Consider the following 14,131-nt stretch of genomic DNA (forward strand, 5'->3'; position numbering starts at 1 on the left):
GATCCTAAAATTTGTTGGGCAATTTCTCATGAGTACACCGATACCTCACATGTGGGGGTAAACCACTGTTTGGGCACATGGTAAGGTTCGGAAGGGAAGGAGCGCCATTTGACTTTTTGAATGAAAAATTATCTCCATCGTTAGCGGACACCATGTCGTGTTTGGAGAGCCCCCGTGTGCCTAAACATTGGAGCTCCCCCACAAATGACCCCATTTTGGAAACTAGACCCCCCAAGGAACTTATCTAGATGCATATTGAGCACTTTAAACCCTCAGGTGCTTCACAAATTGATCTGTAAAAATGAAAAAGTACTTTTTTTTTCACAAAAAAATTATTTTCGCCTCAGTTTTTCATTTTCACATGGGCAATAGGATAAAATGAATCCTAAAATTTGTTGGGCAATTTCTCCCGAGTACGCCGATACCTCATATGTGGGGGTAAACCACTGTTTGGGCACACGGCAGGGCTCGGAAGGGAAGGCGCGCCATTTGACTTTTTGAATGGAAAATTAGCTCCAATTGTTAGCGGACACCATGTCGCGTTTAGAGAGCCCCTGTGTGCCTATGCATTGGAGCTCCCCCACAAGTGACCCCATTTTGGAAACTAGACCCCCCAAGGAACTTATCTAGATGCATATTGAGCACTTTAAACCCCCAGGTGCTTCACAGAAGTTTATAATGCAGAGCCATGAAAATAAAAAATAATTTTTCTTTCCTCAAAAATGATTTTTAGCCTGGAATTTCCTATTTTGCCAAGGGTAATAGGAGAAATTGGACCGCAAATGTTGTTGTCCAGTTTGTCCTGAGTACGCTGATACCCCATATGTGGGGGTAAACCACTGTTTGGGCGCACGGCAGGGCTCGGAAGGGAAGGCACGCCAATTGGCTTTTTAAATGGAAAATTAGCTCCAATCATTAGCGGACACCATGTCACGTTTGGAGAGCCCCTGTGTGCCTAAACATTGGAGATCCCCCACATATGACCCCATTTTGGAAACTAGACCCCCAAAGGAACTAATCTAGATGTGTGGTGAGGACTTTGAACTTCCAAGTGCTTCACAGAAGTTTATAACGCAGAGCCATGAAAATAAAATAAAAATTTTATTTTCTCTAAAATGATTTTTTAGCCTGCAATTTATTATTTTCCCAAGGGTAAAAGGAGAAATTTGACCCCAAAAGTTGTTGTACAGTTTCTCCTGAGTACGCTGATACCCCATATGTGGGGGTAAACCACAGTTTGGGCACATGTCGGGGCTCGGAAGTCAAGTAGTGACATTTTGAAATGCAGACTTTGATGGAATGCTCTGCGGGCGTTACGTTGCGTTTGCAGAGCCCCTGATGTGGCTAAACAGTAGAAACCCCCCACAAGTGACCCCATTTTAGAAACTAGACCCCGAAAGGAACTTATCTAGATGTGAGGTGAGCACTTTGAACCCCCAAGTGCTTCACAGAAGTTTATAACACAGAGCAGTGAAAATAATAAATACGTTTTCTTTCCTCAAAAATAATTTTTTAGCCCAGAATTTTTTATTTTCCCAAGGGTTACAGGAGAAATTGGACCCCAAAAGTTGTTGTCCAGTTTCTCCTGAGTACGCTGATACCCCATATGTGGGGGTAAACCACTGTTTGGGCACACGTCGGGGCTCAGAAGGGAAGTAGTGACTTTTGAAATGCAGACTTTGATGGAATGGTCTGCGGGCGTCACGTTGCGTTTGCAGAGCCCCTGGTGTGCCTAAACAGTAGAAACCCCCCACAAGTGACCCCATTTTGGAAACTAGACCCCCCAAGGAACTTATCTAGATATGTGGTGAGCACTTTGAACCCCCAAGTGCTTCACAGACGTTTACAACGCAGAGCCGTGAAAATAAAAAATCATTTTTCTTTCCTCAAAAATGATGTTTTAGCAAGCAATTTTTTATTTTCTCAAGGGTAACAGGAGAAATTGGACCCCAGTAATTGTTGCCCAGTTTGTCCTGAGTACGCTGATACCCCATATGTGGAGGTAAACCACTGTTTGGGCACATGTCGGGGCTCGGAAGTCAAGTAGTGACGTTTTGAAATGCAGACTTTGATGGAATGGTCTGCGGGCGTCACGTTGCGTTTGCAGAGCCCCTGGTGTGCCTAAACAGTAGAAACCCCCCACAAGTGACCCCATTTTGGAAACTAGACCCCCCAAGGAACTTATCTAGATATGTGGTGAGCACTTTGAACCCCCAAGTGCTTCACAGACGTTTACAACGCAGAGCCGTGAAAATAAAAAATCATTTTACTTTCCTCAAAAATGATGTTTTAGCAAGCAATTTTTTATTTTCTCAAGGGTAACAGGAGAAATTGGACCCCAGTAATTGTTGCCCAGTTTGTCCTGAGTACACTGATACCCCATATGTGGGGGTAAACCACTGTTTGGGCACACGTCGGGGCTCGGAAGGGAAGGAGCACCATTTGACTTTTTGAATAAAAGATTGGCTGGAATCAATGGTGGCGCCATGTTGCGTTTGGAGACCCCCTGATGTGCCTAAACAGTGGAAACCCCTCAATTCTAACGCCAACACACCCCTAACCCTTATCCCAACTGTAGCCGTAACCCTAACCACAACCCTAACCGCAACACACCCCTAACCACAACCCTAACCCCAACACACCCCTAACCCTAACCACAACCCTAATTCCAACCCAACCCTAACCCTAAGGCTATGTACCCACGTTGCGGATTCGTGTGAGATTTTTCCGCACCATTTTTGAAAAATCCGCGGGTAAAAGGCACTGCGTTTTACCTGCGGATTTACTGCGGATTTCACCTGCGGATTCCTATTGAGGAATAGGTGTAAAACGCTGCGGAATCCGCACAAAGAATTGACATGCTGCGGAAAATACAACGCAGCGTTTCCGTGCGGTATTTTCCGCACCATGGGCACAGCGGATTTGGTTTTCCATAGGTTTACATGGTACTGTAAACCTGATGGAACACTGCTGCGGATCCGCAGCGGCCAATCCGCTGCGGATCCGCAGCCAAATCCGCACCGTGTGCACATAGCCTAATTCTAAAGGTATGTGCACACGCTGCGGAAAACGCTGCGGATCCGCAGCAGTTTCCCATGAGTTTACATTTCAATGTAAACCTACGGGAAACAAAAATTGCTGTACACATGCTGCGGAAAAACTGCACGGAAACGCAGCGGTTTACATTCCGCAGCATGTCACTTCTTTCTGCGGATTCCACAGCGGTTTTACAACTGCTCCAATAGAAAATCGCAGTTGTAAAACCGCAGTGAAATGCGCAGAAAAAACGCGGTAAATCTGCCATAAATCCGCAGCGGTTTAGCACTGCGGATTTATCAAATCCGCTGCGGAAAAATCCGCAGAGGACCAGAATACGTGTGCACATACCGAAACCCTAACCCTACCCCTAACCCTACCCCTAACCCTACCCCTACCCCTAACCCTACCCCTAACCCTACCCCTAACCCTACCCCTACCCCTAACCCTACCCCTAACCCTACCCCTAACCCTACCCCTACCCCTACCCCTAACCCTACCCCTAACCCTAACCCTAGTTCTAACTCCAACCTTAGTGAAAAAAAAAAAAATTCTTTATTTTATTATTGTCCCTATCTATGGGGGACAAATGGGGGGGGGTCATTTACTGTTTTTTTATTTTGACCACTGTGATAGATTATATCACAGTGATCAAAATTCACATTGGAACGAATCTGCCGGCCGGCAGATTCGGCGGGCGCACTGCGCATGCGCCCGCCATTTTGGAACATGGCGGCGCTCGGGGAAGAAGACGGACGGGACCCCGCCAGGATCGGTAAGTATAAGGGGGGGAGATCAGGGCACAGGGGGGGGAGATCAGGGCACGGGGGGGCGTCGGAGCACGGGGGGGGGAGGGATCGGAGCATGGGGGAGAGTGATCGGTGTGCGGGCGGGTGGATCGGTGTGCAGGGGGGGTGGATCGGTGTGCAGGGGGGGTGGTTCGGAGCACGGGGGGGGATCGGAGTGCGGGGGGGTTTGATTGGAGCATGGGGGGGTGTGATTGGAGCACGGGGGGAGCGGGCAGGAGGACGGGGGAGCGGAGCACAGGACGGAGGGGAGCGGGCCACAGATCGGGGGGCTGGGGGGGCGATCGGTGGGGTGGGGTGGGGGCACATTAGTATTTCCAGCCATGGCCGATGATATTGCAGCATCGGCCATGGCTGGATTGTAATATTTCACCATTTTTTTAGGTGAAATATTACAAATCGCTCTGATTGGCAGTTTCACTTTCAACAGCCAATCAGAGCGATCGTAGCCACGAGGGGGTGAAGCCACCCCCCCTGGGCTAAACTACCACTCCCCCTGTCCCTGCAGATCGGGTGAAATGGGAGTTAACCCTTTCACCCGGCCTGCAGGGACGCGATCTTTCTGTGACACAGCATATGCGTCACAGGTCGGATTGGCACCGACTTTCATGACGCATACGCTGTGTCACAGGTCGGGAAGGGGTTAATAAAGGTATTTTAATGCATTACATACAAAATGGATACATTAAAATAGTTATTTTAGTGATATACAGGTCCTTCTCAAAAAATTAGCATATAGTGTTAAATTTCATTATTTACCATAATGTAATGATTACAATTAAACTTTCATATATTATAGATTCATTATCCACCAACTGAAATTTGTCAGGTCTTTTATTGTTTTAATACTGATGATTTTGGCATACAACTCCTGATAACCCAAAAAACCTGTCTCAATAAATTAGCATATTTCACCCATCCAATCAAATAAAAGTGTTTTTTAATAACAAACAAAAAAAACAACAAATAATAATGTTCAGTTATGCACTCAATACTTGGTCGGGAATCCTTTGGCAGAAATGACTGCTTCAATGCGGCGTGGCATGGAGGCAATCAGCCTGTGACACTGCTGAGATGTTATGGAGGCCCAGGATGCTTCAATAGCGGCCTTAAGCTCATCCAGAGTGTTGGGTCTTGCGTCTCTCAACTTTCTCTTCACAATATCCCACAGATTCTCTATGGGGTTCAGGTCAGGAGAGTTGGCAGGCCAATTGAGCACAGTAATACCATGGTCAGTAAACCATTTACCAGTGGTTTTGGCACTGTGAGCAGGTGCCAGGTCGTGCTGAAAAATGAAATCTTCATCTCCATAAAGCATTTCAGCCGATGGAAGCATGAAGTGCTCCAAAATCTCCTGATAGCTAGCTGCATTGACCCTGCCCTTGATGAAACACAGTGGACCAACACCAGCAGCTGACATGGCACCCCACACCATCACTGACTGTGGGTACTTGACACTGGACTTCAGGCATTTTGGCATTTCCTTCTCCTCAGTCTTCCTCCAGACTCTGGCACCTTGATTTCCGAATGACATGCAAAATTTGCTTTCATCAGAAAAAAGTACTTGGGACCACTTAGCAACAGTCCAGTGCTGCTTCTCTGTAGCTCAAAAGTGGCTTTACCTGGGGAATGCGGCACCTGTAGCCCATTTCCTGCACACGCCTGTGAACGGTGGCTCTGGATGTTTCCACACCAGACTCAGTCCACTGCTTCCTCAGGTTCCCCAAGGTCTGGAATCGGTCCTTCTCCACAATCTTCCTCAGGGTCCGATCTCCTCTTCTCGTTGTACAGCGTTTTCTGCCACATTGTTTCCTTCCAACAGACTTACCATTGAGGTGCCTTGATACAGCACTCTGGGAACAGCCTATTTGTTGAGAAATTTCTTTCTGGGTCTTACCCTCTTGCTTGAGGGTGTCAATGATGGCCTTCTTGACATCTGTCAGGTCGCTAGTCTTACCCATGATGGGGGTTTTGAGTAATGAACCAGGCAGGGAGTTTATAAAAGCCTCAGGTATCTTTTGCATGTGTTTAGAGTTAATTAGTTGATTCAGAAGATTAGGGTAATAGGTCGTTTAGAGAACCTTTTCTTGATATGCTAATTTATTGAGACAGGTTTTTTGGGTTATCAGGAGTTGTATGCCAAAATCATCAGTATTAAAACAATAAAAGACCTGACAAATTTCAGTTGGTGGATAATGAATCTATAATATATGAAAGTTTAATTGTAATCATTACATTATGGTAAATAATGAAATTTAACACTATATGCTAATTTTTTGAGAAGGACCTGTATGAAAGCTCAGTTCCAGTCCAGTTTTTGTTCACCACACCAGGAATAATGTCCCTAAATGAAGGAGGATGAAATGCATAACCGGTATATTCTAACGAAGGAAGAAGTGTATCTTCCAAAATGCATGCATCTTTTCTTTCTTTCCAGACCTCTGTACTTTTAGCAAGTAACGTCACCTACCAACAATCAGACTTCACATACTTCTATACCAGGAGTGCTGCTAGCCAAAGTGACCTGGTAAGAAGATCCTGTCTCTGCCATAATGGCAGGACTCAAAACCACTACTACAGCACTTGATTTCCTGTATTTTACACTTGAGCTGACTATGCATGCCCTGGCAAGAATTATCACACAGTGAGATTGATTATTTATATACAGTAAACACCATTGTTGCAAGTTTTCAGCATTGAGGGCCAAATGCAAAAATTACACGCACTTACACACCTTTAAACGGTTATCTGAAAAATTATCTGCCATACCGAAAGGACTTGAGCTTACAATTCATCAAGATCTGCTGCTGCCAACTTGCTTTGCAATTGCCAACCAATTATGTCCCAGTTGTGCTTGATGGAAGTAAGTCTGGAGGTGCTGCAGTCCATGGTAGCATGTTTAGGCCATGTAGCTTACTTCCGGAAGCACAAGTAACATACTGAATGAGATTGTTGTATTGAGAAACGGTACCTGGGACACTTTGCAGAAATTGACGAACCATTGATTCTTGAACGCCCGCCAGGGCCGTGGGGTACTCAGTACCGGGTCAGGTATTTAAAGGGATGTGTCATGGCATAGGTGACCCGGTCCGTGGCCCTGGGCGCCCATGTTAAAGGGACAGTCTTTAAAGGGGTTAGTTGAATAATAAAAGTTTGTGACGCCACCTGTGGTATTCTGTCAGGGGTGACCGACGCTGCTTAAAGGGGTCCACTGGGGTGATGTTATGGCAGCAGGGATGGTATGGCTTTCCACAGGTGAAGCTGGGTCCCCAGGGCTCCTGGTGTAATAGATGAAGATGGTGATAGGTGGTGTAGTAAGAAACGGAGGACACAGGACTGCAGTCTCTTTACTTGGTTCAAGGCAGCCACAGTACAGGGTACCGGATTACGGATGCTGGTGTGGTCCGGCCGGTTTGGAAACAAATTGGGAATCCCTCTAACCAGGTGCGGTTAGAAGCCTTCCTTCTAGCCCTGTGGTGTTGTAGTCCCTTGCTGCCTTAGGCCTCACACAAGGTCCTCATATTTTCTCTCTGTCCCCTTTTCAGGTAGGACACTACCCGTACAGGTAGCTCCAGCCTTTTTACAGGATCTCTATGATGACCCAGGCTCTATTTACTACAGTGTCCTCGGGTGTTAATGGTGGACAGGTAACTTGCAATCAGCTGTCCACCAGTTTCTGCCGTGGGGCTTGAAGTTACCCCCACGACTTCGGTCTTCCGGTTACCGTTATCTGCGCTCAGCGTGGAGGAAGCTCAATCGCAGCTTCGCTCTGCAGCTCCTCACTCTCTTGTTTTTCTTCTCCCTCTCAGTCTCCTACAGACTGCTCTGCTTTCTTTTGCCTTCCGAGGAGCCGCAGAATCACTCATCTCCACGGCCCCAGCTTTTCTTCCTCTCCTTTTGCTCTCCTCCCACCAACTCTCTAACTCTAACTGCCTAGCAACTGACTCCTCCTCCTGACCAGAGAGAGCAGCTCCCCTGAAGTCGGGTGTAGAGCTCCCCCTTCTGGCCTGGAGTCAGAACAGTGTTGTATGTGCTGAATACCTGGCAAAGGGATCCTTCCTCGCTTCCAAGCGTGACATCACACTCCCCATGAGGAAAGTAATGCCACTATAACAACCAGGAACCTGGGGTGTTACAATTCCACAACCAAATGAATGTAACTTCAAGCTGTTGGTGTGAATTAAAAGCTAAAGGTATATGGTTACTATACATTGGGCTGATGAGTAGGGAACCATTCTGTATCACAAGTGAAATGAGACATCACATAAACTTAAGGTACCGTCACATTAAGCGACACTGCAGCGATATAGACAACGATGTTGATCGCTGCAGCATCGCTGTTTAGTCGCTGGAGAGCTGTCACACAGACAGCTTTCCAGCGACCAGGATGCCGAAGTCCCCGGGTAACCAGGGTAAACATCGGGTTACTAAGCGCAGGGCCGCGCTTAGTAACCCAATGTTTACCCTGGTTACCATTGTAAATGTAAAAAAAACCCAAAACACTACATACTTACATTCCGGGGTCTGTCGCGTCCCCCGGCGTCAGCTTCCCGGCACTGTGTAAGCGCCGACCGTAAAGCAGAGCGGTGATGTCACCGCTGTGCTCTGCTTTACGGCCGGCCGGCGCTGACACAGTGTAGGGAAGCTGAAGGCAAGGGACGCGACAGACACCGAAAAGTAAGTATGTAGTGTTTTTTTTTTACATTTACAATGGTAACCAGGGTAAATATCGGGTTACTAAGCGCGGCCCTGTGCTTAGTAACCCGATGTTTACCCTGGTTACCAGTGAACACATCGCTGGATCGGCATCACACACGCCGATTCAGCGATGTCAGAGGGTGATCCAGCGACGAAATAAAGTTCTGGACTTTCAGCTCCGACCAGCGATGTCACAGCAGGATCCTGATCGCTGCTGGGTGTCAAACACAACGATATCGCTATCTAGGACGCTGCAACGTCACGGATCGCTATCGTTATCGTTCTAAAGTTGCTCAGTGTGACGGTACCTTTAAGGTGTCAAACATTATCCACACAAACTGTAGGAGGGCATTTGCAAGACATTGGGCTATGAGACAGATGTACATGTACAGGTGTCGTGTTGACTTTATGCCACCACTCTCAAAAGCCGTCGTGCTGCAGGACAAATCAGTAATGGAAGATTGAATGGAAGTTTATCTTCTTCAGCGACAAGTTTCACATTGTTTTTGTATTGAATGACAGCTGGAAATTGATCTGGACTTCTTGAGGGAAAGCAAAAGTGTCTCAGGACGTGTTTTGCAACACAACTCAAGTCTGCATGTTGCTTGCAATACTGTGAGCAAACTAAATGGCCTGAATATGCTACAATGGCTTGCAGTTAGAGATGAGTTGTGCTTTCTGGCCATGGAGAGGAGTTGTGCGAATTTTCTTAGCCTCCGGGATCCCAGCCTTGATTAACCATGCTGGTGAGATGTCACCTCTACGACACACCGATAACATTACGTCAGGCTGGCGATTCAAATGCTGCACAGGTAAACCTGGAAGCTCAGGAAATTTGTGCATCTCTTGTCCACAACAAAAGAGCACTGACCTAGACCATGGTTCCACAAAGCGATCTGCTTATCTCAAAGCCAGTGGTGACATCATGCTTGCAAATCATGGCACTCGTGCCCCTGTACTCACATCATGAGAGGAATGTGTATTCTAGAGAAATCAATGGGGTGTTCACTAGTCACCTACTAATTTGCACAGCGTTACCACAGATTTAAGGTTATTTTTTTATTCACCAATCACAGTACCACAAAAAGGGGCCTATTTGAATGTAGAAAAAAAGGTGAAATACAGTTAAGGTGGCAGTTTAAGGGGCTAGGGGAGCTGACAGGTTCCTTTTTTAAAAAAATTATGTTATTATGGTTCTACCGTGCGGCTACTGCGGTACATCACAGATCAATGAATTCATCATCATAATAACTATGAAGGTACTCCCCAAAAATCAAACAAAAAAATCCCCTGAAAAAATAAGCTGTATTAAATATCTATAAAATGTAATGAACATTTGTTCAGACAACTCTAAAAAAGAGGATAATCCAGGTGTGAGGATATAGGCATGAATACAAAATATTTAGGAAGGATAGCTTACCCTATATCGCTGATCACCTACCTGACAGCAGAGGTTGGCACTAGTGATCCATCCATTCCTCAACCGTCAATCTACTAAAATGCTTGTGCACGCTCTCATCATCTCCCGCCTTGACTACTGCAACATCCTTTTCTGCGGCCTCCCTGCTAACACCCTTGCACCTTTCCAGTCCATTCTTAACTCTGCTGCCCGAATAATTCATCTCTCTCCTCGCTACTCCTCTGCTTCCCCCCTCTGCAAATCTCTTCACTGGCTCCCATTCCCTCAGCATATCCAGTTCAAATTACTAATACTGACCTAAAAAGCAATCCATAACCTGAACTAATCTCCCGATATCTTCCCTCACGTGATCTCCGGTCCTCCCAAGACCTCCTTCTCTCCTCCACACTTATTCGCTCCTCATCCAACCGCCTCCAAGACTTCTCCCGAATATCCCCCATTCTCTGGAATTCTTTGCCCCAACACGTCCGACTATCAACCACATTCGGATCCTTCAGACGGAACCTGAAAACCCATCTCTTCAGGAAAGCCTACAGCCTGCACTGACCCCACTGCCTCCTGACCACTACCGAAGCTTCCGCCTCACCAACACCGGAGCTCCTGCAACCCTCAACCTACTGTCTCCTTCCCCATAATCCTGTAGAATGTAAGCCCGCAAGGGCAGGGTCCTCGCCCCTCTGTATCAGTCTGTCACTGTTAGTTTGTTTACTGTAAGTGATATCTGTAACTTGTATGTCACCCCTTCTCATGTAAAGCACCATGGAATCAATGGTGCTATATAAATAAATAATAATAATAATAATAGTGATGAGCGAGCATTCTCGGATAAGGTGTTATCCGAGCATGCTCGAGTGCTAATAGATCATCTTCAGTGTGCTCTAATACTAACACTATATTTGAGTCGCAGTGGCTACATGTCTCGTGGCTGTTCAAACAGCCACAACACATGAATGGACTACCTAACATACAGGTCCTTGCATCCTTGCATGTGTTGCAGCTGTCAAACAGCTGTGAGACATGCAGCCACAGCAACTCAAATATAGTATTAAAGCACGCCAAAGATGCTCTATTAGCACTCGAACAGCCTCACTCATCACTAGTTGGCACCCTATAATTTCGATTTCTCGCCCCAGCTCATTGTCGGCTTCCCCTCAAAAACCTTGTTTTTCCCCTTTTGGTAACACAAATATATGTACAATAGGAATATATAAGAAAACACAGATTCAGGAAAAAAAAACAACCCACTAATGTGGACAGGTACTTCTGAGATCCTAGACATATGAAATGATTTTAAAAAATAGAACAATTTTCATGTTCTTATGAACAAAATTTAGCATCAAAGGTTATCAAAGCAAGGCTATCATACAATCCCAATCACTTTCAAAAAGTAAAGTGCTACTGTGCTAAAAGAGTAACTGTGTAACAATATGGACCACTAATTCCTTGCCGAAAAAATGTATATTTATGAAGGACAGATATGGAGTAGTCAACAATATAAACGTAATGCTAAAGATGGAACTGTTCTCATGTACTAATGCACAACCTCTTGTTACATAGATTGTCTAAGTTACAGTGTCACCCACTGTCAGTAGTTATCAACAGTGCTGCTGTGCTACAGACTGTATAAATCACGGTATCATATCAGACAACAGAGCGCATATGTACTCAAATCACAATGGTCAAAATGACCAAAACAGTTGAAAAGGGCACCAAAAAACCCCCACTTATCTGAGTTCTAACAGAAAGTCCCTTGTCCCAGCACGTTTCCCCCACTTCCTTTCTGGAGGGATCATCAGGGGACTGTACATCGAGGAGTACATATGCACTCTGTTGTCTGATATGAGACCGTTATTTATACAGTCGATAGCACAGCAGCACTTTACTATATCTATTGAATTACTGACACTGATTCAGTGATGTTGAGTCTGCCGTACTTTCAACCCCACTGCCCCACACAGGCTGCCTGAGACATGGAAGCTGAAGTGTTATGAGTGTAGCAGCTGCAAATATGTTCATCAAAAGAAAAAATTGAACAAACAGGTGGTATAGTAGAGCAACCACCAATACAATACATTGCTTAAAAAGGTGGCAATTTCCTAGAATGCAACATAACATAGTTGAATATGGATACATAAAAATATAGAAACAGACACTTTGTGGATAATGAAAGAAGATATCTGGCCACTACTCATTCACCAATAGAAAGGAATCGTTTTTACTAAAACAGACAAAATAGGAGAGCAGATGGGTTGAATTTACGGTAATTAAAATAATTAGAAATGTCAAAAGTATTTTTTATAGCTTACCTTATCACTGTCTAAAGTGTTTTGTGATGTTCTGGATGCAATTGATATTGTATCAGGTTGGCTGCCATCTCCTTGACTGTCAAAATCTTCAAGATCTCTATGATTCAAAGATTAGTGATTTTTAATAATTTTCTAAGAGAAATAAATGCAATAGGTAAACACTGATGAATCAATAAGCTATTAGTATGCATCCGAGGATAATTTTATAACATTATTCCAGGAGCTTTTCTGTTGATTACTAGTGGTGATCTGAAAGACAATCTGGTGAAACTTCTAGAAAGTCAACTATTCCATACTGTCAGCGACAAATGATGTTATAAAGTGATAGTCTTTGCAAGCAAAGAAGAGATCCAATATATAAAGAATATCAGATAATGCTGCTCAGGAACTATTCAGTATGTAAGATATATAAAAAGTAGAGGAGGCTGCAATAAACTTTTTACTTAACTGCTTAAAGGGAACCTGTCACCCTCCCCTCCCCGGCGTTTGTGACTAAAAGAGCAACATTGTGCAGCACTAATGCTGCATTCTGACAAGGTGGCTCTTTTAGTTGTATAAAGGCCGTACTGGGCCCCTGGCCATCAAGGGAGGCCGACATGACGGGGTCACGTGCAGTACTAGGAGCCTTGGGGCTGAGTGGGGTAAAAAGGGGTTAAATTTGTGCAGTTATTTGAAAAAGGGGGCGGGATCGAAGGGGGGGGGTTAGGCAGGAGGAGTGAAAAGTGGGATATAGCTACAGTTAACAGGAAAACCGCCATTTTGCAGTACACTAGCAGGCACTCACTCACCTGCCTGTGAGCGAGCGAAGCTTTGTGGTCCGCAGTTATAGAGGTTGATGCTTTACTCCAGAGTCTGGGGGAGGCAGCGAACAAGCAGGGCACTGAATGGCTGCAGCAGTCAGTGAGCAGCCTTCTAAGTGGGGGTGGCGACGGGACCTGCCCAGGTTCCTCCAGATGGACGCCGGCTGTGGAGGTCTAGGCCTCTAGCGTGCCAGAGCCCTGAGGTCACCCCACGGGCTCGGCGCCGAATCAGGAGCCCCTCCAGGGACCCTCCAGCTGGTGGTGCGAGCCGCGGGACAGCCATGTCTCGTGGCAGAGCTGGGAGGAATCCGATTACTCGGCGGGGCCTGAGTCATGGCGAGGCATCGGCCTCTTCCTCAACCACCGGCGCAGAGGGGTGTCTGGAGCAGGAACGGCAGGCTGCACAGGTTCAGGTGAGCCAGCTCAGCGCGCAGTGGCAGGAGGAGCCAGGGGACGGGGGCCTTATCACCAGGTCTTTCAGCGAGGATCACAACACGGGCAGCGGCATGCCGGCCTAGGCAGGAGCTCTCTGCCTGGGACGGAGCAGAGCACTGCAAGGTGCACAGGCCAGTAGAAAGTTCTGCATGTGCCACATTGCCCTTTCAATGCAGCAGGGATTCCCAGCGCGGGCAACCTTCGGTCGGCCCAGATACAATGACCCTGGCAGCGGCGGTTATAGGGGCTTCCATTCCGACGGTGGGGGCAACACAAGACAGCATTTGGCTGGCTGAAATATCCGGTGATCAGCATGGAAGGAATACAGAGGAAGAACAACGACGCCAGGCTTCAGGAGTTTTGGCTGCCGGGTCCACAGCGCTCGGGTAGCTTGGTGAGAACATTCCTTTTATCTCTTGTCCCCCTTTGTCAACTTCGGCTGCGGGTGGTAGTCGGGATATGCTTACAGGGGGGTTAGCGGGGGTTGAGTTTACTTATGCACAGGCTTAGAGATCTAGCTTCTTTGTGGGGGTCCAGGGGTGGGCAAGTAGGGGTGGCCCCGTCCGCCGCGTGGATGGGGAACACTGGGAGGATTTCCGGTTTTGGGGGTCTGTCAGGAGAGTGCAGTAA

At 46.5% G+C, this 14,131-nt stretch overlaps 1 protein-coding gene across 1 annotated transcript in view; it reads right to left on the minus strand.

Annotated features, from left to right (window-relative positions):
* The window catches only part of TRIO (trio Rho guanine nucleotide exchange factor), a 2,940,676-nt gene that overhangs the window by 783,608 nt on the left and 2,142,937 nt on the right, over window positions 1-14,131 (minus strand). The window contains 1 exon segment of the mRNA XM_069730426.1: window positions 12,267-12,363. Coding sequence (XP_069586527.1) covers window positions 12,267-12,363 — 97 coding nt within the window.

Source organism: Ranitomeya imitator, chromosome 6, assembly GCF_032444005.1.
Source record: "Ranitomeya imitator isolate aRanImi1 chromosome 6, aRanImi1.pri, whole genome shotgun sequence".
Classification (NCBI taxonomy): domain Eukaryota; kingdom Metazoa; phylum Chordata; class Amphibia; order Anura; family Dendrobatidae; genus Ranitomeya; species Ranitomeya imitator.